The 22,527-nt window shown below is 34.2% G+C and overlaps 1 protein-coding gene and 1 pseudogene across 6 annotated transcripts in view; both read right to left on the bottom strand.

Annotated features, from left to right (window-relative positions):
- Positions 1 to 22,527, bottom strand: part of MYO9A (myosin IXA) — a 205,117-nt gene that overhangs the window by 47,514 nt on the left and 135,076 nt on the right. For all 6 annotated transcript variants that reach the window (XM_023510048.1, XM_023510049.1, XM_023510052.1 and 3 more), the window contains 6 exons: positions 15,615 to 15,727; positions 9,982 to 10,124; positions 6,506 to 6,729; positions 5,915 to 6,031; positions 3,451 to 3,639; positions 1,656 to 1,703 (listed from right to left, as the gene is read on the bottom strand). In XM_023510048.1, coding sequence (XP_023365816.1) covers positions 1,656 to 1,703; positions 3,451 to 3,639; positions 5,915 to 6,031; positions 6,506 to 6,729; positions 9,982 to 10,124; positions 15,615 to 15,727 — 834 coding nt within the window. The remainder of the gene's footprint in view (positions 1 to 1,655; positions 1,704 to 3,450; positions 3,640 to 5,914; positions 6,032 to 6,505; positions 6,730 to 9,981; positions 10,125 to 15,614; positions 15,728 to 22,527) is intronic.
- LOC105886488 lies at positions 7,779 to 8,227 on the bottom strand (annotated as a pseudogene).

Here is a 22,527-nt window from a genome sequence, read left to right on the forward strand (position 1 = left end):
AAAAAAAAAAAAAAAAAAAGAGTCAGAGATTAAGTTGTCTAAGGTTTCTCAACTGGAAAAATATCTACTTTGGAAAACAAAAGCAAACCAGGCTAATGGAATAGTTATACTACTTCTGCCTGTGAAAAAGCAGAAAACTTTTCAATAGGCAGATAATCTAAATAGAGTCAGATCATAGTTCTAAAAAAGTTCATGGAAAAACTACAAGTAATGACTAAGACACCTCTGAATTTTTTTTTATAAGAGAGAGGGGATGATTTATAATCCTAACACATTAGTAAGGTAGACAAAAAATATTCTAGGACTAGAATTTGCCATTGGCAGGCATGAACCCAGGTTTGGTAGGCCAGAAAGCTTAATATTTTCAGGAAAAAATGAAAAATATAGGATGAAGAGGAGAAACAGGAAGTGGTGCAGCAAATGTAACTGAAACAGAGGGGAACAATGGAGAAATGAAGTTTAGAGAGACAGTCGTGCAGTCATTCTCAAGATCATGTCAAGCCTTGCAAACATGGTAAGAACTTTGAACTGTATTCTGAAAAACACTGGAAATAACTAAAAAGTTGTTAAGTAGAGAAAGGATATGATTTTTGCTTTTAAAGAATCCTTATGGCTATTACACAGAGAAGGGAGAAGGGTGTAAGACGGCAGACCAGTATGAAGCATACGTGGTGCATCTGACTACTGTGAAAGTAGTGGAGGTGATATGAAATAGTAAGATATTAGAGATATTATGAAGGTTGAGTCTTGATTGATTTCTACCTTCTTTTCCAGCCACCCCCGTATAAGCATGCAATACTGAGTCAATCAAAGCTAGTGGCTCAACTAACAGGTTCTTCACTCACATGTATTTTTATATACTCTTTCCCCCTGGCTAGATACTATCTCTCTAAACCACTACTCACTTGTCATGAATTAGCAAAAGTATCTTTTCCTTTGTAAAGCATTCTTTTGTTCTGTATTTTTACAGACCTTTGTCCTATTTCTACTACAACATTTATCACATCTGAAACTAATAATTTTTAAAATTCCTGCCTCTCCTGGTAAATTATGTGCTTCTCTAAGGATTAATTTATCTTAGTATTTATAAAACTTACTATACAACACACACACACACATATATACATACACACATACATACATATATATATATGTGTGTGTGTGATGTATAGTAAGTTCTATAATACATATATACATATGTATGTATACATATATGTGTATATATATATATATGTAATATGTATATAAAACCATAAACAATGGTACCATTTGCTTACATGCCTTGGGAAATGTCTTTTGAATTGGAAGTAATTACATGTATAAAATCCTAAATAGTATCCATTTTCTTTGGAAGGGAAGAAAAACTACTGAACAGCTCCCTCCCCATCCCTAGTTTGGAAAAGGAATTTGTGCCTTTCATGAGTAAGCATTTCCAATTTTCTCTCATTTTAGGAAGCCACCATTGATAACAAGTCCAGGCACTTGTTATTCAAGGCACATTTGTCATTTTTAGTTTTTATAAAGGCATAAATTATTACCATCTAGCTACTTGATAAACCTATTTCTTAAACATGTCCACAGAAATACTGCATGATATGCTTTAAATGACTGAACTGAAAATATTTTTATAATATAAAAAACAGACGGAAACTTACCAAATCAGTTTCTTTTTTCCTTCTTTTCTTTCTTTCAGTTTTTGGCACCTGGCAGAGATAGGAAGAAATATCAAAACTGTGATAACAAAGACTAACATACTTTTTACTTCTATGCAAATGTTGACATATTTGCCCCCAAAGTAATAGAATAAGTAGCACTTTGTTTTTCAAGAGGAATTGTGCAGTGCTAATAAGCAAATTTAAGAAAATTTTTAATGTTAGTAAAACACAGTGCTAATAAAAGCTACAAATTAAAGGATATTTTTGCTGGGCATGTAGATCACAAATACAACCTGGCACCGAGGGAGGCTGAGGCAAGAGGACTGCTTGAGCTTAGGAGTTGGTGACTACCCTGAACAAGTGTTAGACTCTGTCTCTACTAAAAATTGAATAATTAGCTGGGCCTTATGGCATGTGCCTTTAGTCCCAGCTACTTGGAAGGCTGAGGTAGGAGGATCATTTGAGCCCAGGAGGTTGCAGTGAGCTATGATGCCCTCTGCTACCTATGGCAACAGAGCAAGAGACTCTGTCTCTGCCTCAAACAAACAAAAAAAAGAAAATGAAAAAGAATATTTTAAAGATTATTCTCTTTTTAAATCTCAGTTCTTCCCAGAAGTCAGATCATATTAATTAAAATGAGGATTTTATTTTAATTGTTAGTTAAATAATTATTCATTTTAAAGATTTTACTCTTCATATTTTGGCTCTAGAAAACTATCACAAAAAGAATTAAATATAAAAAGGTTATTATTTGAGATATAGAAAACCTGTTTTACATATAACATTTCCTGATAACCCTAGTACAGAATGATCTAAACCTAATTTTTAAACTTATAAACAAAGGCAGTCTCAAATATTTAATATTAAGTCTTAATATCTTCTGCATAAAATAAAAATCTGAACCTTGACCTAGGTTCAAGGACTTGCTTATATCTGACTACTTCAAAATAATTTAGGGTACACACGCAAATCTTTCTAAATGGAGATTATAAATGTCTTAACACAATAACTAATAAAATGACATAAAGGCTATGTTAACCAGTTTGGTGAAAATATTTCAAATTGTATATAAAAACTGCACACTATACCCCATGACTGTATTAATGTACACAGCTATGATTTAATCAAAAAAATAATAATTTAAGGTCATTTGAAAATCTATATACAATTTAGAATAACTAAAAATAAAATGGAACATAATCAATACAAAAGACTGATGGCATTCCTTTGTAAATATTCCTGAAGTAAATAGGTAGCTAATTACAGTACTTCATTTGGAGTACTGAAAAGAAATATACTGGTAACTTTGCTTAGGCCTACTCTCTCTTCTGTAGTAAGGATTTCATTATAGTTATTAAATGGGCCTGAAATAAGAATTAAACAAAATATCCAACAACTCATACAATTCCCAGGACATAATAGGCATTTAAAAATAAAAGTTATTATTATTATGTAGGTTTCTTGAAATACACATCTTAAAAAACATTCCAGAGGAAATTTAATTTATGGGTTCCTATATAAAGGACACTAGAAGAAAATTCTACATTTCTGTTAGGTGAGAGTATAATCTTCAGAGTCCAAAATTATATTTTACTTCAGTGAACAGTGTATTACTTATTACAGAGGGTTTAGAAAATATGGTCAGATGAACTTATAGAATGGCGTTTGGAGGATCTAAAGTAGTGCTAAGTTCACATCTTCTGCAATGTTTCCTCAAATACCGAATGTTTCAAATAGACTCTTAAAAAGAATTCACAATTGAATCCTTTTAGAAATCATGATATAACACATTTACCTTAGTGACTGTGCAATCTGAAGTCTTGAATTCATTCATATATTCATCTAAAAAGACTTTAAAAGTGTTGACCCAAACCCTCACTGGAGATTCTCTCCAATTACGCTGTTCAAGCCTCATGGTCTTTTCCAGAATTTGTTCAAAGAGCGCATAGAGGTCTTTATACCGTATGCTTTTCCCATCATCCATCTAATAAGCAATAAGAGGAGAAAAATGTAAAGTTTTATTAAGAAATTCTTCAAATACAGAAGATGGATTAAACTTATATTATTTAAAATAAAGATTAGGATCCTGGCTGGGTATAGTGGCTCATGCCTATAATTCCAAAACTCTCGGAGGCTGAGGCAGGAGGGTTGGTTGAGATCAGGAGTTTCAAGACCAGTCTGAGCAAGAGTGAAACTCTGGCTCTACAAAAACACAGAAAAATTAGATAGGTGGTGTATGTCCATATCCCAGCTACTTAGGAGGCTGAGGCAGGAGGGTTACTTGAGCTCAGGAGTTAGTTGGTAGTTGCAGTGAGCACATGATGGCACCACTGCACTTAGGCCTAGATAACAGAGACACTATTTCTAAAAAATAAAAAAAAGGATCTTAATATACCTTTTCATGAGTATGTCCATGAGGTCCTGTGGTATTTACAAATTCCCACTCTGGTATGAAACAAATACAGTAAAACCTGCTAAATTTTAGTATAAGAGTTTAAACAATGTATTGATTTGAAGAACTCCTGGGAATTTTTCCTTTAAGTCTGCCTTTTGAATTTTATAGCTATAAAGATTATTTGCATCCCTCTTAATTACTTACCTCTCCAGAAATGAATCTTGGTTAGATAGCTCTACTCTAAAATTGAAATAATGAACATATGAATCTTTGCCTAATGATATATATTAAGAAACCTTCTTTATTTTAATTTATTAGAGTGACATGTCCAGAGTAACATCATATTACTTGCAAAGGAATCTAAATGGAATTCCTTTTATTTAAATGAGATATGTAATTTTTATAAAAAAGAAAAATTAGAGCTTTTAGATAAGTAAAAGGTATTATATATACATTACTTAGAACTTATTTCTCTATCACCTTTTCAGACTAGACACTAGACTTTTTTGATCTAGGGTTAGAAAACCACTATCAAGCTCTGCTTCTTAATGTTGACTTTTCCTATGTGATTCCGAGTACACGGAGGTGTTCAATACCCCTGAATCCCTGATCTAGGATATACAGGTACGAAGCAGAGTAAGAAATGAGAGTGTGAAGTGGTTGGGCAATATTAGAAAAATATACAAGACCTCAAACCTAGTAACTAATTCTTTATTATAGTCTTGATTAATTCTTTATTATAGTCTTGAAATTCCTGCTCTCTCAGATTATATGGTTCTTATTTTAAAACAGTAAAAAATCTAAAGCTGAGGAAAATATAAAAGTAGAGTACAGATAAAAACTTTTCATAATTTCTCTTTTCACAATAAGTTAAAGACTGAACAAAGAAAAGCCAATAAAATAAGAACATTTTATGGAATAAATATGATAACTCATAAATACTAACAATGGTTTCTAGACCAAAGCATTATTATGTACTTCAGCACCAAAAATAAATCCTATAAAACATGACCAATGTCATGTCAAAGTACTGCATACGGTAAATTTGAAAGTGATAAAGTAATATGTTGTAATCAGTAACCACTAACTGCCCTAATTCTACTGAAAGAAAATATAAAATACATTCCACATATAGGAAAATCAGAAGTTATACCTTGGCAGCAGAGCTAAAAGGATGGCAAGTCAAAATACCAGAATCACTGGGTAAAAAAAAATCATACCAGGATATCTAAAGTCAGTATCTTAAAAAGATGAAAAAATAGCCTGGCACAGTGGCTCACACCTGTAATCCTAGCACTTCGGAAGGCCAAGGTGGAGGACCACTTGAGGCCAGGAGTTTAAGATAGGCTTAAGCAGCACAGTGAGATCCTGCCTCTACAAAAAATTTAAAAATCAGCTGAGGGGAAGATCACTTGAGATCAGGAGTTGAAGGATACATTTAGCTATGATGCTACTGCACTCTAACTCAGAGAACAGAGTGAGAAAGAGAAGAAGAAGAAGAAAGAAGAAAAAGAAGAAGGAAGAAGGAAGAAAGGAGAAAGAAAGGAGGAGGAAAAAAGAAGGAGGGAGGAAGAAGAAAGAAGGAAGAAGAAAGAAGGAAGGAGGAGGAAGGAGGAAAAATGAGGAAGAAGGAGGAAGAAGGAAGAAGAAGGAAGAAGAAGAAAGAAAAACACCCATTACTCCAAGAAATTAAAAACTTATTAATCTGAGGTCATTCAGATTGTTTTTCCTTACGTAGCCCTAAAATAAAAACAAGGAACCCGAGAAATCTCTAGTTGAATATGTTCTCTGTTTTATCTTCTACAACACGGTCAAATTTTCATATGTTGAACTACTGAATACCTCCTTAAAAAGTCCAACTTACCGCCAGTGCAGATGAATAAAAGCTGAAGATATTCTGCCGAAATTCTTTCAAGGCTTTTTTAAATACAACATCCACTAGGGTATCTTTCTTACTGTCTTCATTATCAAGGTCGTTCATCTGGGGACCAGAAAAATTTTTATACATCATCAACTAATTGAAGAGAGGTGTAAAACATTGAACATGTAGTGTTTCTTAAAGAATGACTATCCTGAAATTGTAAGCCAGAGGCTATTAGGGGACCCAGGTAAAAGTATGACTATATAGTCAAACTATTATTACTACTAGATGATTTATTTCTAAGGTCCCTTCCAACACTGTTAAGTCTTAGTTCTGTTAACAGAAAAACGACTGCAGTTTGCAATAACAAAGTCTCACCACATATGAAATGTTAACATGAAACAGAAGTCAATAGTAAAGCCTAAAACCATATATTCTATCAGTTTGACTAATGCATATCCTATTATTTGTATCTTTTTGGTAAAGAACTTACTGAAGCATCTGTAACTTTGATCTCTAGAGGGCATATCCTGAAATACACAACCATTCTATAGCCTAAATTGCTCAGAGGCCTAACTCAGCAAATAAGCATACCTTTTTCAGAAGAAATTCATCCATGCTTTTTAAGTCACTGGTACTTGCTATGATTTGGACAGAGTCATTTTGCCAATGCACAGAATCCAAAGCCACATTGCTGATCTTCACACTTCGCTTGCGCTTAGCCTTTGGAGAAGGCTGTTTGTTCTCTTTGAACTCCTTCCGGCAACTCCCAGGCAGTTCTGGGCTCAAAGGAGGTGTTGGATGATACTGAGCTAACTCTACAATTCAAGACAGAGCATCCCAAAAGACTTCATTAGTGAAAATAGATAATCTTTATCTTTCTTTTTCAGTTCCTTTAGTAAATCACTAAAGGAAACATATGCAAATATATGAAAAGCAAAGTAACATTATATGTTTCAGGTAGGTAGGCAAAAAATTCAGATTGTACATGAGTGCAAAAAATGTATTTAAGAAATAACGCTTTCAAAGGGAAATTGTATCTAGGTCTGATATTGAAAGCCTGGATGGAAAACACCTTGTAGAATATCAACCTAGATCCCAAAGACCTCAACCCCAAGGGAAAGAAGGGACAGTATACAACTAGCATATTACATGCTGAGGATTAACCCAGTCACAGCTTTGCTGCATGTTTGAAAGAACATTCAGCTATATACAAGTCCAACAACCAGTAGAGTTTGATAATTATTACTATTATTTCTTCACTACAGTCTGAAGTCATGAATGTTTCAGTGATAATATGTGATGATAACCTAGCAACCTGTTAAGGAGCCAGGGAACTCAACCGACTTAAATGTGCTTAGGGCAGGTGTCCTCAAACTACAGCCTGTGGGCCACATGGGGACCGCCTAGGACATTTATCTGGCCCACCGGGTGTTTTTGCCACTGCTGCCTATCCTGCTTAGCAGCTGACTCATCCTGGGGCCTGAGGTCCGGCCCTTCAACGGTCTGAGGGACAGTGAACTGGCCTCCTGTTTACAAAATTTGAGGATCCCTGGGCTGAGGACTCTTTAGTACTTACAATTTTCCTATAAATTCCCCAATTAAGTGTCTGAACTTCTCACAGAATTACTGGAGAGAACTGGTTTTGTGTGTATATATATGTAACACTGAGAAGCACAATTTTTCTCTGCAATTGTTTATACCAGATAAATTAGATCCCATGCAGTCCATTAGAATCTAGGATTAGACTGATTTTGCCAAAACCCTAAGTGAAGAGTGAGAATGTTGCCCTCTTCTCTTTTCATATACGCTTGTTACTTTAACATGCACGCTCCTTACCCTCTGTCCAATGGTGTATTCTAATTCCACCTAAAAGCTAATTCTTTTTTTTTTTTTTCGGTCTTAATTTGTATTACTCAAAAAAAGCTTCATATTCTTATTTAGCTTTCTGACTCTGTGCTTGTGCCTTCAACACTTTCACAATGATTTTCTGCTCCTCAAAAAGGAAAGCACGCTTGATCCTGTCACGAACACATTTAGCACACATGGAACCACCATAGGCCCTGCTGACGTGTTTTTTTGTTTTAGACAACCTCATAAGAACTTTAGGTCTCATAGCACGACCCCCTCGAAGTCTGCCTGGGCACACACCACATGCAGATTTTGGTGCTTTCCCAACCTTCTTGGTATAAAGGTAAACAATTCTGTTACCAGGGTCCAGGACAGCCTGGTTTTGTGGAGGCTGTATTGTAGGAAAGCCTACGACGGTACGTCAAATGCTGCACCATTTTGAGTGCCTCTAGACAGCGTCCCCGGAAGAGGGCTAAAAGCTAATTCTAACAATAAAGAGAAAAGTAGGCCCATACATACTAAATGCCAAATTAGGCAAAAATTGAGACAAAACCAATCTTAGCTATGATACCAGAATAAAGGCTATAAAGTTATGGGACACAAGTATATTCAAACTTAATATCAATCAATTTTAATTCCATTATATAACTTAGATATGTTAAGCATTTAATTATTTCATTTAGCAAAGTCAGTGTCTTTGTTGTGATAAAAGAAACAATTACTAAACTATAAACCCATTTTAATATTAAAAACAAGAGCTACCTTAATATAATAAATTTTTACCCAGTGAAAAGCTATTATCCTAACTTTCATACATGTCTCCCTATAAATCAAATACACAATGAAATCTGCTTATAATATAAATTTTTAACTAAAAAGATTTACAGTTTTCTTAGGAATCAGCAGCAAAGAATTTAATTTGGAAAATGAAAAATTTAGAATGACTAATGTTAACCAGACAAGATACAAGAAATTGATCACCTTAGTAACACAATAGTAAGGAATTCCACATTTTCCAAACTGAATAGGTAGTATTCACTTTACTTATTAGTGGTTTTGTCCACATCAGTTTGTCATCCAATAGGAGCAGAGCCACAAGATACAAAGATAGGGGTCTAGCTACTTCTCCATCAGTCTTTTCTCTGACACATAGAGCGGACAAGTACCTTTACCTATCCATTCCTATGTTGAAGTTTGATGATCTTTCCTCCTTGTCCTTGTATTTTCTTCTAGATGTGAAAAGTTTTGCTTACTTACTGTAACTGGGTGTAGTCTATCCTTCCTTAAGAAACAATAGCTTTCTTCCTACAGGTTCTTTCTATTTTAGTCTATGTTGGCTTTTCACTCACATTACTATACACACACCTCTGATGTATATTCCTGTTAAGACAGCTGGCATCTTTACATAGTAGATAAAAACTCTCAAACATTCCTGAGAAAAGGGCTTGGGAAAGAGGGATAATCTTCTAATATTGGGAATACTTGAACCCTCAGAGAGTAAATAATTGTATTTAAAAAGGTCAGTTTTCTCAACAGCTGGAACACTTTCAAATGTTATGGTTCATGACCAGAACGTTAAAGAACTACATTATAAAGTGTCAGGGATCTGCTAGACATTGATATTCAGTAGGTACTTAACATACAATGTAGTGGTTAAGAACGTGGCCTCCAGAGTGTCCATGGACTGCTTGGATTCAAATTTCAGCTCTTCCAATTACTACATATGTGTATAAATAAATAACTTCTCTGTGCTTGAGTTTTCTCAGGCACAATAATAATCATGCCAACTTTCAAAAAATTATTGTGAGGGTCAATTAAGTTAATACACGTAACATGCTTACTACAGTGCCTTGCAGCCTTGTATTACAGTTAAGTCCTCAAATATTTGCTGCTGTTATTATTATCAATAATATATATTATTTGTTAAGGGAAGATTAACAAATTAAGGCTAACTTAAGATTCATAAACATTCTTGAGGTGGTGCTGACTTGTTTTACGACACATTCTTGAACTTCTATTACAGATAGGTACATGTAACTTTATAATTATTTTTAGTCAAGGAAGGATTTAACAATCCTGGTCCGATCTCGTTAGGATTATCTAGGCAATAGGAATGCTGTTATGAATACTATAGGAATAGCAAACTTTCAGAAAGGGTAAACAGAAATTGTGATGAACAAAAATTATGAAAACATGTTCCACCCTTTGTCCGTTTTTACCATCTGGAAACTGATCAGCTGGAATTACTTCTGAGGCTGCAAAGAGTGCTGAACCCTCTGGCTGGGTGGCATGTTTCACTCTAGTCATCTTCTTCTCCCCTTGTTTCCCTTTGGCCCAGAATCTCATCTTAGCTCTCTGAGGCCTGTTTGAAAAAATAAAGGTAAAAATGAAAATCAGCATGCCCCAGTGATAATATTTACAAATCACTTTAAGCTTCAGAAACCTTTCACATATATTAGCTTATTTAACCATTACATTTTAATTCAACCATATTTAATCTTCAATTTCACCAGGAAGGTAGACAGTTTCCTCATCTTAAATACAGAAATAATAAGACCTCCCCCATTAAATAATTTCCTAAAGTAAAACAGCTACAAAGCAGTTGAACTAGTTTTCCAACTCAAATTGGTAATCTTTTCATTCTTGACCCCCATCCAGCTTAGATTTAGTATATATACAACACAACTTAACAACTAAGAAAATACTTCTAAAAAATCATTAATAATCCTACTACTCTAACAGAAAGCTTACTTTTTTGTAATTTCCTTCCAGCTTTTATCCATAATTACACCAATTTTTACATCACTGTAATCATGATACAGATATAATTTTAAATCTTTCCACTTACCATTATATAATATTAATGTTAAAAGTTAATATTTGTATTTCTAAAAGGTGAACCATTTCTACACTATTTTGTACTCATGAGCTACCAATTTCTTTAATTAACAAAAGCCTACTTGTTTGAACTCTTTCTCCAGGCACAGGGTTAAGTACTTATATAGGATTACCTTATTTAATTATAACAACTTTGCTCTTAATAAACTACTATAATATTATACAAGTAAAAAACTAGAGACTTACACATTAGGTAACTTTCCCAATGTTACACAGCAAGTGAGCAACAAAGAATCACACCTACTATACTCTTCTAAGTGCTCGTATAGTCTGTCATCATATAAACCAAGGAAGTACCTTCCGATAACAACAGCTTACATTTACTGACCACACATTATATATTCTAACCCTATGCTAAGAGGCTTATTTGCACATTAATTTGTCCATATATATATTCATTCATTCAATTAAAAAAATAATTTAAGCATCTACTCAAGGTGACAAGAACTATGCCTTACATGTGATAGCTCTAATTCTCACAACTACCATGGTAAATAGGTATTATTATCCTTATTTTACATATGTGCAACCTGAGTCTCAAAGAGCTGATGGAGATGGAAGTTAAGATCAGGTTTATCTGTTTTGAAACCATGATTCCCTGCCTTTTTTTAAAAATAAGCTTATTATTAAACACAGTCATATAAAGACATATCATTCTATAAGACATTATAAACAATAGCACCTTTTTGCCCTTCTCATCCCATTTTCTGCGCCCGGGACAGAACTCTCTTTTTTAAACATTATTAACATGATAATTGATTTTTAACATGCTTATTTTACTATCATACTCATGAGCACAGGTAATGACGAAGCATGTTCTACACTTCTGCCTTATATCCATTATACCTACTACAAACATTATGTCCCCAATATAATTATATTCCATCTTTAGTTAGGTTAATATTCAGGTTACCTTTAGTAAATGTGTTCAGTATTTATTCTATTATGTAAATAATACAGTTGGGACATGTAGTTCCCTAAATAACCTATTTTAGTAGGATTTTTCTTTTTGATAGAGACAGGGTCTTGCTCTGTTGCCCAGGTCAGAATGCAGTAGCATGATATCAGTCACTATAGACTGTAACTCCTGGCCTCAAGTGATCCTTCCACCTTGGCATATCAAAGTACTGGGATTATAGGCATGAGATACCATGCCAGGCCAAGAGGTTTCATATTTTTAATTTGCTCATGAAAATTGCTTTGTTTTTCATTTGCTAACTGTCCTATTAGGTTTTTAAGTACAGAATGTCCAATTTCCTTAAGTACTAAGTTTGACAGAAGGTACCGCTCATATTTTACTTTGACGTTTCTTATTTTATTTTTATTGTGAAGGTAGCACGTTCATGCTAGCAGTGAAGATAGCACATTCCGGCTTATGATTATCTTTCAAATTTTTTTGTAGAGCAATTTTTGTGAAACCACAGATAAGTTAAAAATTCATGTTATTTTTGAATGTGAGTTCTGTCATTGAGCCAATACAACACAGACAGCTTGAAACACCAACAAAGTGTTTGTGAAGGATGTAGCTAATAAATGCAAAGTTAAGTCAACAGCTTGAGAAGTTTCACTGTGGTGATTTTAATCTTGAAAATGAGCCACAAAGGCAATCTGAAACCAAGGTTAATGTTGAGCCGAAGCTGTAGTGAAAGTGAATCTATCTCAACCTACATGTCAATTAGCAGCAAGATCTGAGGTTACTATTTCAGTAATATTGGACCATTTAAAATAAATTGGCAACATAAAGAAGCTGGATAGATGGGTTCTACATGAGTTAAATGAATATCAAAAGAAAAATTGTCTTCAAGTTTGCCTTTCTTCGCTGTCATAACACTAAGGTGAACCATTTCCACAGTGTGTTGTCACATGTGATGAAAAATGGATTCTTTAGTCAACTGCAAGCATCAGCACAATGGTTGGATAAAGATGAAGGGCCGAACACAGTCCAAAACCTGATGTTCAACAAAAAAAGCTAATGGTGTCTGTTTGGTGGCCCAGAACTGATACTATACACTATAGCTTAATAAAACCTGTTCAATCAATTTCAGTGGATATCTACTGCAACCAACTGGACAAAATGATGAGGATGCTTGTGATTAAGCAGATGACACTGGTCAACAGAGAAAGGTCAATCTTCCAATCCTCTTGTAAGAAAATATTGTTGCACAAACAACACTACTCAAACTGCAGAAGCTGGACTTGGAAACTCTGTCATCCACCATATTCACCAGACCTTGTGCCAAATGACTTTTACTTCTTCCAGGCTTTGGACAAGTTCTTGCAAGAAAAAGTATTTAATTCTCAACAAGTTTTGGAAAATGCCTTTCATGCCTTATCACTTGCTCCCCAGGTTTCTTCACTGCTAGCATGAATGCACTACTATTAAAATGGCAAAACTTTGTCAGTAGTTTAGGCACATACTTTGATTAAACGTACTTTTTGATGCAAAATAGGACATTTCATATTAATGACCTAATACATACAACTTGCCTCTAAGTTCTCCCTTTTTGTGTATGTCTCCTCTCAATACGTTTAAGTGTATTAGGTACTCTACCAGTTTTATCTTCTCTGAAGAAATCTCTGCCTGAGCCTCCTAGCATGCTCTGATCTGGAATGGTTTCCCTCATCGCTTCCTTTGCAGCTATCATTTGAAAAGCCACTTACATTGTCACAATGGAGACTCTTCTGTCTCTTTTGTTTCATAAAGATATGTCTTTTGATGGTTTCTTTTCATCCATTATGTTTGATACTCAGTGAGCCCTTCCAATCTAGTTACTCATATCCACCAGTCCTGTGAAATTTGGTTGAATTACTTTTTTAATAATTTGCTCCTCTCCATTTTCTTGGGTCTATCTTTCCAGAGCTCCTATCATTGTGCCACTAGACCTCCTGAACTGATCCTGTTATTCCTATTTATTCATCTTTTTGCTCAGTATTCCTTAACTTTCCTTCCAATCCTTCTGTGTTGCTCCTTTATGCTATCATATGTTTCATTTTCAAAAGTTCTATTATGAATGTTTCTTATGTATCCTGTTTGGTTTCATAGATACAATAATACTTACTATGCTGAAGGTCTGCTGACAGTTGTATTTATTTGTCTTTAAGTCTTATATCCCCTACATAGTTTATTTCTTCCTAGTTATATTTTATCTGTTAGCTTGGCTTTCTTCAAAATAAGGTTATTTCCTTAAATGTGTGGTCACCACTGTTACCTGCTTAAAAGTAAAAGTAGCATTTACAAAAAAGATGTTTGGAAGCCCTAGTGTGCATTGGTGGGACTTCTACAGTCTTCCTTACAGGGTTCTCTTGCTGGTTGATGTTGCAGGGAGAGCCCCTGATAGTAACATGTGCATCTTCAGGTTTTTGCCTAAAAGTTTGGACAAAAGTCCCCAAAACTCTTCGAACCACTTGCTTAAAGGATATGGGAAATGTGGGAACTGAGCAAAGAAAAGGAGCTGGGGAACACAGATATTCAGTATCTAAATAGTCACTGAATCTCCTTTTTCCAAATATGTACTCCAGCCCTCAACTACATCGGGTAAATTCTAAGTCCAGAAATTTTTATTTTATCCTTTCCAAAGAATAAATTTGCTTTCTGATACAACTGGGGAAGTCAGCTAGATACTTCTTTCTCAGCTTAATTCAGCTGGTTTAGGATTCAGCTTTGTCTTATCAATTAAGACATTTAAAACTTAAAGTCTATTTACACATTTCAGATTCCATAATTTTATTGTGGATGTCTCCATTTCTAATGGAGACAGCAATTTTAGGGGACGAAGTAGAAATTATACATACATATTTAAGCAGCTATCTCCAGGTCTAAGTTCTTTTGCTATGTGTATCTTATTTCTCAGCATTTGATTTCTAGTATCATCAGCTCTGGATTTTGGTTACCTTGGATTATGTTTCTATAGTATGGAGAAAGTTGTCTTCAAGAGGATTAATGAACCAGAAAAATTTCCACATGATATTGAAGTTTGTAGTGAGGGCTCAAATGCTTACAAAGCATAATAAGAGATAAAAATATTCATTTAAAAAATAAAAATTCCATCAAGCTCTCTTTTAAAGAGAGCAGAATTATTTCCTGAAAGTCCATTCCATTTCCATTTCTAAAATACTTATTAGCAGAACAAAATCCAAGTTGAAAGGTTAAACATATTTTCAGTCTTATCTTGTCTAATCTTCCTTTTCAACAAAAGACCACAAGTCATATAATCACTTCGAGTTTCTACCCCAAATCGTACTGCTAAGCATAGAGGGAGAGAAAGCACATTATATTGAAGGGAGCCAGAATGTATCACCTCAAAATATGACTATCTGACACAAATTATTTTTAAGCTAAAGGCAATTACGTAATAGGAGCAGAAAAGCTCTGGTCTCTCTCCTATTTGCCTAAAAGCAGGACATAAGTTTATAAAGGTGTTCTCCCCCTCCTCCTCCTCCCAGGAAGGGCAGAACTTAGTCACTCTTATCAACTAGAGGAAACATCGGAGGAATCTACAAATAAACATTACTACATTAGTTTCCCCATAAATTTACCCTCTCACAGTTTTCCTACCTTTGGACCTAAAACTGCTTTTCTTTGTCTTATAACTTCTCTAAAATTTAATATTCTTCATTGAAGACAATATATAAGCCAGACTCCTAAACCATTACTTTAATTTTTTCCTGCATGATGCACATTACATGTGTTAATAAACTTGTTTTTCACATGTTAATCTATTTTTTTGTTATAGGAGTTTGTACCAACTATGAACTTACAAGGGTTAAGGAAAACTTTCTTTTCTCCCTCTAATATATCTCTGTTGTGCCTGTATATGTCTTGAAAAATTGGAAAATGAATTTAATCTCAAAAGTGGCTTCCCTATGAATTATGGTTTTAAAAAGGCCTACTATTTTGTATCCAATTACTAAATAAAATTATAACATCTCTATTAATTCTGTGTATACTTTATACCTTATGTTCAAATCTGAAGCCTTCTGTCTCACTGCCAACTTTGTAATCTCTCCTTGAGACATAGTTTTATGAAGCTTTGCTTGTTGATCAACTGAAGAAAATCGCTGTGAAGTCTGTAATAATTACAAATGTGAAAGACTTTAAAACCAAGTAAATACAAGATTGACTGTAATTAAAACTGAGGTTATGGAATTATTTGAGCAGTTAAAAATACATAAAACATATTCTTATTATTCAGAGATTTACTGGAATAATAGAACCTACTGATAACTACAGTAATCTGGACTGAGGAAGACTAGGTCAATGAAAATGCTAAATATCAGTTAATGTTTTCTGACAGTTTATAATAAAGAATCGCAAGTAAAAAGGTAAGAAAAAAGTCAAAACCATCTATAAAGATACAGACAAAAGACAGAGGGTCAGATAAATGTGGAACACTAAGTGTTGTCTTTCAAACCGCCTTTTATTTGTCCCAAAATGTGGTTATCATTTTTATGATTTAACTTGATATTATAGATTGTTCTTAGATGCAGTCAAAAATTTAAAAGAGCTAGTATATATGAAGATTAAAAAAACCTAAAAGACTAAATAATAAAAGAATATTATCATCACTAGAAGTCAAAATTATAAACAATTTACAAATAGAACAAAGTGGGACCTGAATTTCAATTGCAATTCTTGTACCACCTGTTCACAAAGTGATCTTCTAAAGAAAATCCTACTCTGAGAGGAGAATTTCTACCTATTCAAGTGATTTCCCACTATTTCATTTTCCCATAATTAAAATATCCTTTCTTTTGCCTTTTGGTCTACTTGACTATGGCCTTATCCATAGACACAGAAAATATTCTGAGTTGTTAAAATTCAAAGAACAGATTTCTGTTCTGGCAAAGATAAAGTAAAAAGGACATGGTTTATCCTCTTTCCTAAAACAAAATAAAACTTGGCAAAATAAGAAACAGCAGTTTTCAAGACATTGGAAAGCTATCCTTGGGAAATGGGTAACAAAGGAAGTGTGTCCTACACCTGCTCCATCTTACTGCCATGAGATAGTTTATAGGTTGTGACACATAGAGGAGGAACCCAAGTGAAACTCAGCAAATCCCCTGAGATGAACACATGAAGCTGACAGTCCAAAGTGACCAATGAGACTAGAGACTAAAGGACAGAGTCCCAGCTACTTGGGAGGCTGAGGCAGGAGGATCGCTTAAGCCCAGGAGTTTGAGGCTGCAGTGAGCTATGATGATGCCTCTAAACTCTAGCCTGGGTGACAGAGCAAGGTAAGAGAAGAAGAGAAGAGGAGGATAGAAGGAGGGAGGAAAGGGGAAAAAAAGAAGTCAGGGCTCGGTGCCTGTAGCTCAAGTGACTAAGGCACCAGTCACATACACCAGAGCTGACAGGTTCGAATCCAGCCCAGGCCTGCCAAACAACAATGATAACTACAACCCCAAAATAGCCGGGCATTGTGGTGGGCGCCTGTAGTCCCGGCTACGTGGGAGGCTGATGCAAGAGGACCTCTTAAGCCCAGGAGTAGGAGGTTGCTGTGAGCTGTGATGCCATAGCACTCTACCCAGGGCGACAGCTTGAGGCTCTGTCTCAAAAAAAAAAAAAAAAAAAAAGTCAGTAATAGCACCTGTGCTCTCAGCCAGAAAATATAACTTTATGATTCCTATGATACTGGGCAAAGTATTCAGACAATCTTGCTTCAATAGTCAAGAATAATTAGCCCCAGACTGAGTATTTTTTGAGTCTAATTAACCTTAGAAAGACCTAAAAAGATCAAAGATCAAAGAAAAAAGCTCTCAAATATTATTGGAAAGTAATAGTCTAAAAAACATTAATTGGGAGACTTTACGGTTTTTGTATTAACCTGGATGGACGTGGAACACATTATTCTTAGTAAAACTTCACAAGAATAGAGAAGCATGAATCCTATGTACTCAATTTTGAAATGAGGACAATTAATGACACAGTGGGGGTGGAGAAAGGGAGAGCAGAGAGAGAAAGAAGGAGAGAGGGGTAGAAGAAAGGGAGAGCAGAGAGAGGGAAGGAGGGAGGGGGGTGGGGTCTTGGTGTGTGACACACCTTTTGGGAGCAAGACACGATTGTAAGAGGGACTTTACCTAACAAATGCAATCAGTGTAACCTGGTTTCTTGTACTCTCAATGAATCCCCAACAATAAAAAAAATTAATTGAACATAAAAATATCTACAAAAACTACCTTGAACAAGGCAAAATTCACAATGTTGGTACAAACTTAACTAGGCATGCAAAGAAGTAGGAATATATAATATATACCGAGGAGAGAAAATAATCCATTTATATGGACTCAAAACTGACACAAATATTGTTGAATTAGAAGGAGGACACTGAAACAGTAATTATATCTGTATAATTGAATTGGAAGATAATAAAAATCAAATCAAACTTCTAGGGATGAAAACATCAATGTCTGAAATGGAAAAAATATACTAGATAGGACTACAGAATAAAAAGTGACGTGAAGACATCTTCATGCCAGAAGAATCAGGTAGACTTCTTGTGCTAGAAATTTCTGTCTCTTCTGACCAGCATTTCTCATGCTTTCATGAGGTAACAGGACCTTAACCACTTCTGCAAAAATCCCTTTACAACAGAAATTACATTTGTGTCTGATTAAGTAACTGGGAGAGGGTGTGTTTCAGTAGGGATGGGAATCTTGTGAGATCATACTGGAATTCTTCCTACCACAGAACACAAATTATATATAATCATATTCATAAGAAGGTCTAGAATAGTGATTGCTTCTGAAGGTGAAGTTGAAGGGGCACGGTCAAGTAGAAACATTAGAAGGATTTTGAGGTTACGGCAATCTTGAAAGGAGTGTAGGTTATGTAGTTGTATGTATATGTAAAAAATGATCAAACTGTACATTGAAGGTCTGTGCATTTTCACTATATGTATTATAAGCCTCAATTATAATACTAATAAAGCCAGGATTAGGCCAATAATATGAGCTCCCATGAGCAATCTAAACATCATAAAAAGAGAGATCTGGTCCCTGATGTGATGCAATAGGATATATTACCATCAACAAAGTATTTTCTTCAAAAAAATTAAGCCCAAGTATGATCAAAACTCCCAGTGTTTATGGATATTTGTCCCATGTTTCCTGTGAATTGACATGTCACTTAAAATGATAACAAAACAGTTAGAATCAATAAAATCCAGAAATGTGTGCTCCTCAACAGAATGAATGACCCTATTTCCTCAACAAATAAAATGCTAGAGGGAAAAAAAAAAAGGAGGTAGGAAAAATTCATCCATTAAGTGGGTCTTAAAAACAACTTCTATGAAGCTAAAAATAATGAAGGTTGCCTAAACACAAATAAATATCATGATATAGTCAAAAAAGTAATACAAAACCATCCTGGCTGAGCATGACAGGGAAAAAAAAAGAACAAAAATAAAACTACACAGAACTTACCCTTATAACATAACTAGAAAGAAGAGAGCACACAAACTTCAAATTACCTGTAGACAGAAAAATAGCCCAGCAAGACCTCTTTCACATTCCTACTACATGCTTTTTCACAGACCAAATGTAATCCAAGAAAAATTGTGCAAAAGAAAAAAAAGTAAAACTAGCAAAAGGATTGGGGTTTATCTAAAATCACTGCCAGAAAAAGGAGATCTACCCTAATTGTGGAAATACAAAAGATTATTCTAAATTAGTGAAATGACTAAAAATGAATGTGAAATGAGGTGGCATAAAAAACATAGCTTCAGGGGGAAAAGAAGGTAAAAAGGAAAAAGGGCCCTTTGGAGACTAGATAATGAAGAGAAAAAGAAGCAGAAGATAGAAATTTAGAATACAGCAAGGCAGAAGAAAACCGAGAAAATTGAAGGACATACAACACTGCTTCCACCAACACTAAAGGAAAAATAAAAACAGGCCATTCATTAACAAAACTGTACTTCTTTGATAAAAGAGGAACTTCTTGAACTTGTTATCTTATAACCCACCCACATATACACAAGATGAATAAATTAAAATATACAAAGTCTATAAAAAGCCATAATTAATTAAAAAAGCAAATGAATACCAAATGAGAATCAAAATAACTCAATTGGTTAACCCCGGCCCCTCACTAAAGAAAATAGCAACTCTCAAATGAATCAAATCTCCTCATATACCACAGACCTTCCATAGTTGACCACCTCCCCTACATTGACCAACTCCTTTAAGGTTCTGATGCTTCCAAATTTGGTAACTCAAGGGGTTGTTTTCAGACTAAAAGTAACACAGACTTACCCCTACCTTAACCCCTACCTTAACCCCAACCTGGAGAAAAGCATGCTGCCTTATCTCCCTAACAAGGCAGATCTGAGCAACTATTCTTCTGTCTTCCCAGTTTGGCCAAATCGAATAGACCTCACTCTATCTCTATGCACTGGTGTCACTGGGTTTGGCTTTGCTGTGAATCAAGTTTTATAACATTAACTTACAAGATGTCCAAGGGAAAAAAAGCACAAATGAAAATTTAAAGGGAATTGAATAAAGGCAAAAAAATAATAAATATAAAAGTGATATAATGAAAAAAGTATAAAGGTCAGAGAGGTAACCGACATGGAAGGCATGCAAAACAGAAAAAATACACATGCAATTAGAGTCCCTAAAAAAACACAAAACCCTAAACTATGCATAACTAATATTTAAAACTATAATTAATATAACATTTAAAAAATAGATCAAAATTTAAATACTAAAAGCACCTAATAGGTATGTGGGATAATTAATCTGTAATGATCAATTGAAGACATACCCTAAACTAGAAATACAAAGGAAAAATTCTGAATGCATCTAAAAGATCAAGAACTTGTAAGACCAAGAGAAATAGACTTGCATTTATATATATTTAAATATATAAAGCGTAACAATAAAATAGCATTTTTAAAAGACACAGGGGAAAAAAAGTGCGAATTAAGAATTTTAGATATAGCCAAAATGCTCCATTTAAGCATCAAGGCTATAGAAAGAACTCAGGAAATTCTGTATCTGTGAACTCTTTGGAACAGCTGCATCTGACCAAGGGATAAATACTAAAGCCCCAACCAACTGTCTAATGTGACAATATATCTAGTATTAGATCTCAGATGAAAACAAAGGTGGGAGCTAGGGAAAAACAAAAACAAAAACAAAAAAGCTAAAATTATGTGTTCTAACAAAATAAAAAGAAAAGCCTTAAAAATAACAGTAGAAGGGCAAGAAAACAGAGTAGAATAATTCACTTCTAGTTGTATCATGATAGGTAGGAACTAATGGATACTATTCATTAAAAACTAATCTTACTATTCATTAAAAACTAATCTGAGAAAATTTGGTTAAGTAAAAAAAAATAGTGGACTAAAAGCATTTTTAAAAGTTATATACAAAGATAAGCAACCAGCAGATTAACATGACAGTATTTCCTGAATATCAAAAGAAATTAAGAAAAATAAGAGAACAAGAAAAATGTATAACATAAACATAGCAAATTTAAAGTAACATAATAACATAAAATAAAAAAGAACTGAGATTGAAACTATAGGTTATATCAACAAATATAAACAGACTTAATTCACCTAAGAAAAATATTTTTAACTTGATTCACAAAACAGAACCCAACTATACTATAATATAGAAAACATAATACCTAAAACAAAAAGACCTACAAAAGCAAAAAAATTAGAAGGATAAGCACAAGTTTACTAGGCAAACGGAAATACTAACAATAAGAAAACAGAGTCTTTGATACTGAGTAGAATTTAAGCAAAAAGTATTTAAGTACCAAAGGCTACTTTATAATACTAAAAGCTAACATTCACAGTGAATAATAGAAAACTATATAGCACACCATTCTCACCACATGACAAATCAGTGTATAAAAAATAATTATACAGAAGACAGATAACATAATCAATAGGGTAGAGATTTGGGGTCTATTTTCAAACTTAATTCTTACAATAGAGAATACAACTTCTTTGTAAAAGCACATGGTACATTCACAAAAACTGATCACATATTAGGTAACAAAAAATCAGAAAATTTCACCAAATAGATCATAAATACTCTCTGATCATAATACAATAAAACTAGAAAATAATAAAATTTTTAAAAGGCTTCCTCTGAAATTAAAAAAAAAATGTTTACTAAGCAGGTCTTGGGGATAAGAAACAAACTCCTTAAAAGGGTAGGGTGCAGCCCCATATGCTGGAGGTGGCAGGTTCAAACCTAGCCCCAGCCAAAAACAAACAAACTGAAAGAAAAGATTTTCTAGAAAAAAGTAATAAAAACATCACATATTAGAATCAATTATTTCCTTCGTTTGGATAATGGCATGTCTAGTTTAATTTCTGAGACAGTGGGAGATGCTAGTGGATAAGACTGAATCACATCCTGTATGATGGGATACATGAAAAGTCAGAGTGAAAGGACACTTCCAAAGAGAACAATAATTCCACACCAACCAAAACAAGAATACTGAAATGACTGATAAGGAATTTCTAATATAAATTGTAAGAAAGCTCAATGAAATACAAGAGAAAATAGAAACCAACACACACACAAAGAAAACCCCACAAACACAATGCAGGAAATAAATGAAAAATTCACTAAAGAAATCGAATTATTAAAATAAAATCAAGCTGACCTGTTGGAAATGAAAAATTCATTTGAGGAAATACAAAACACAGTAGAAAGCCTTAAAAATAGGCTAGATAAGCAAAAGAAAGAATCTCACAGCTAGAAGACAACAACTTTGAATTTAAAAGGTCAAGATTTTTGCAGGTTATGTCTCCGACAAAGGTTTAATAACCAGAATCCATAGAGAACTTAAATGTATTAGCAAGAAGAAAACGAGTGATCCCATCTCAGGGTGGGCAAGGGACTTG

Source organism: Otolemur garnettii, unplaced genomic scaffold (assembly GCF_000181295.1).
Source record: "Otolemur garnettii isolate 467f Iridium unplaced genomic scaffold, OtoGar3 scaffold00011, whole genome shotgun sequence".
In the NCBI taxonomy this organism is placed as follows: Eukaryota; Metazoa; Chordata; class Mammalia; order Primates; family Galagidae; genus Otolemur; species Otolemur garnettii.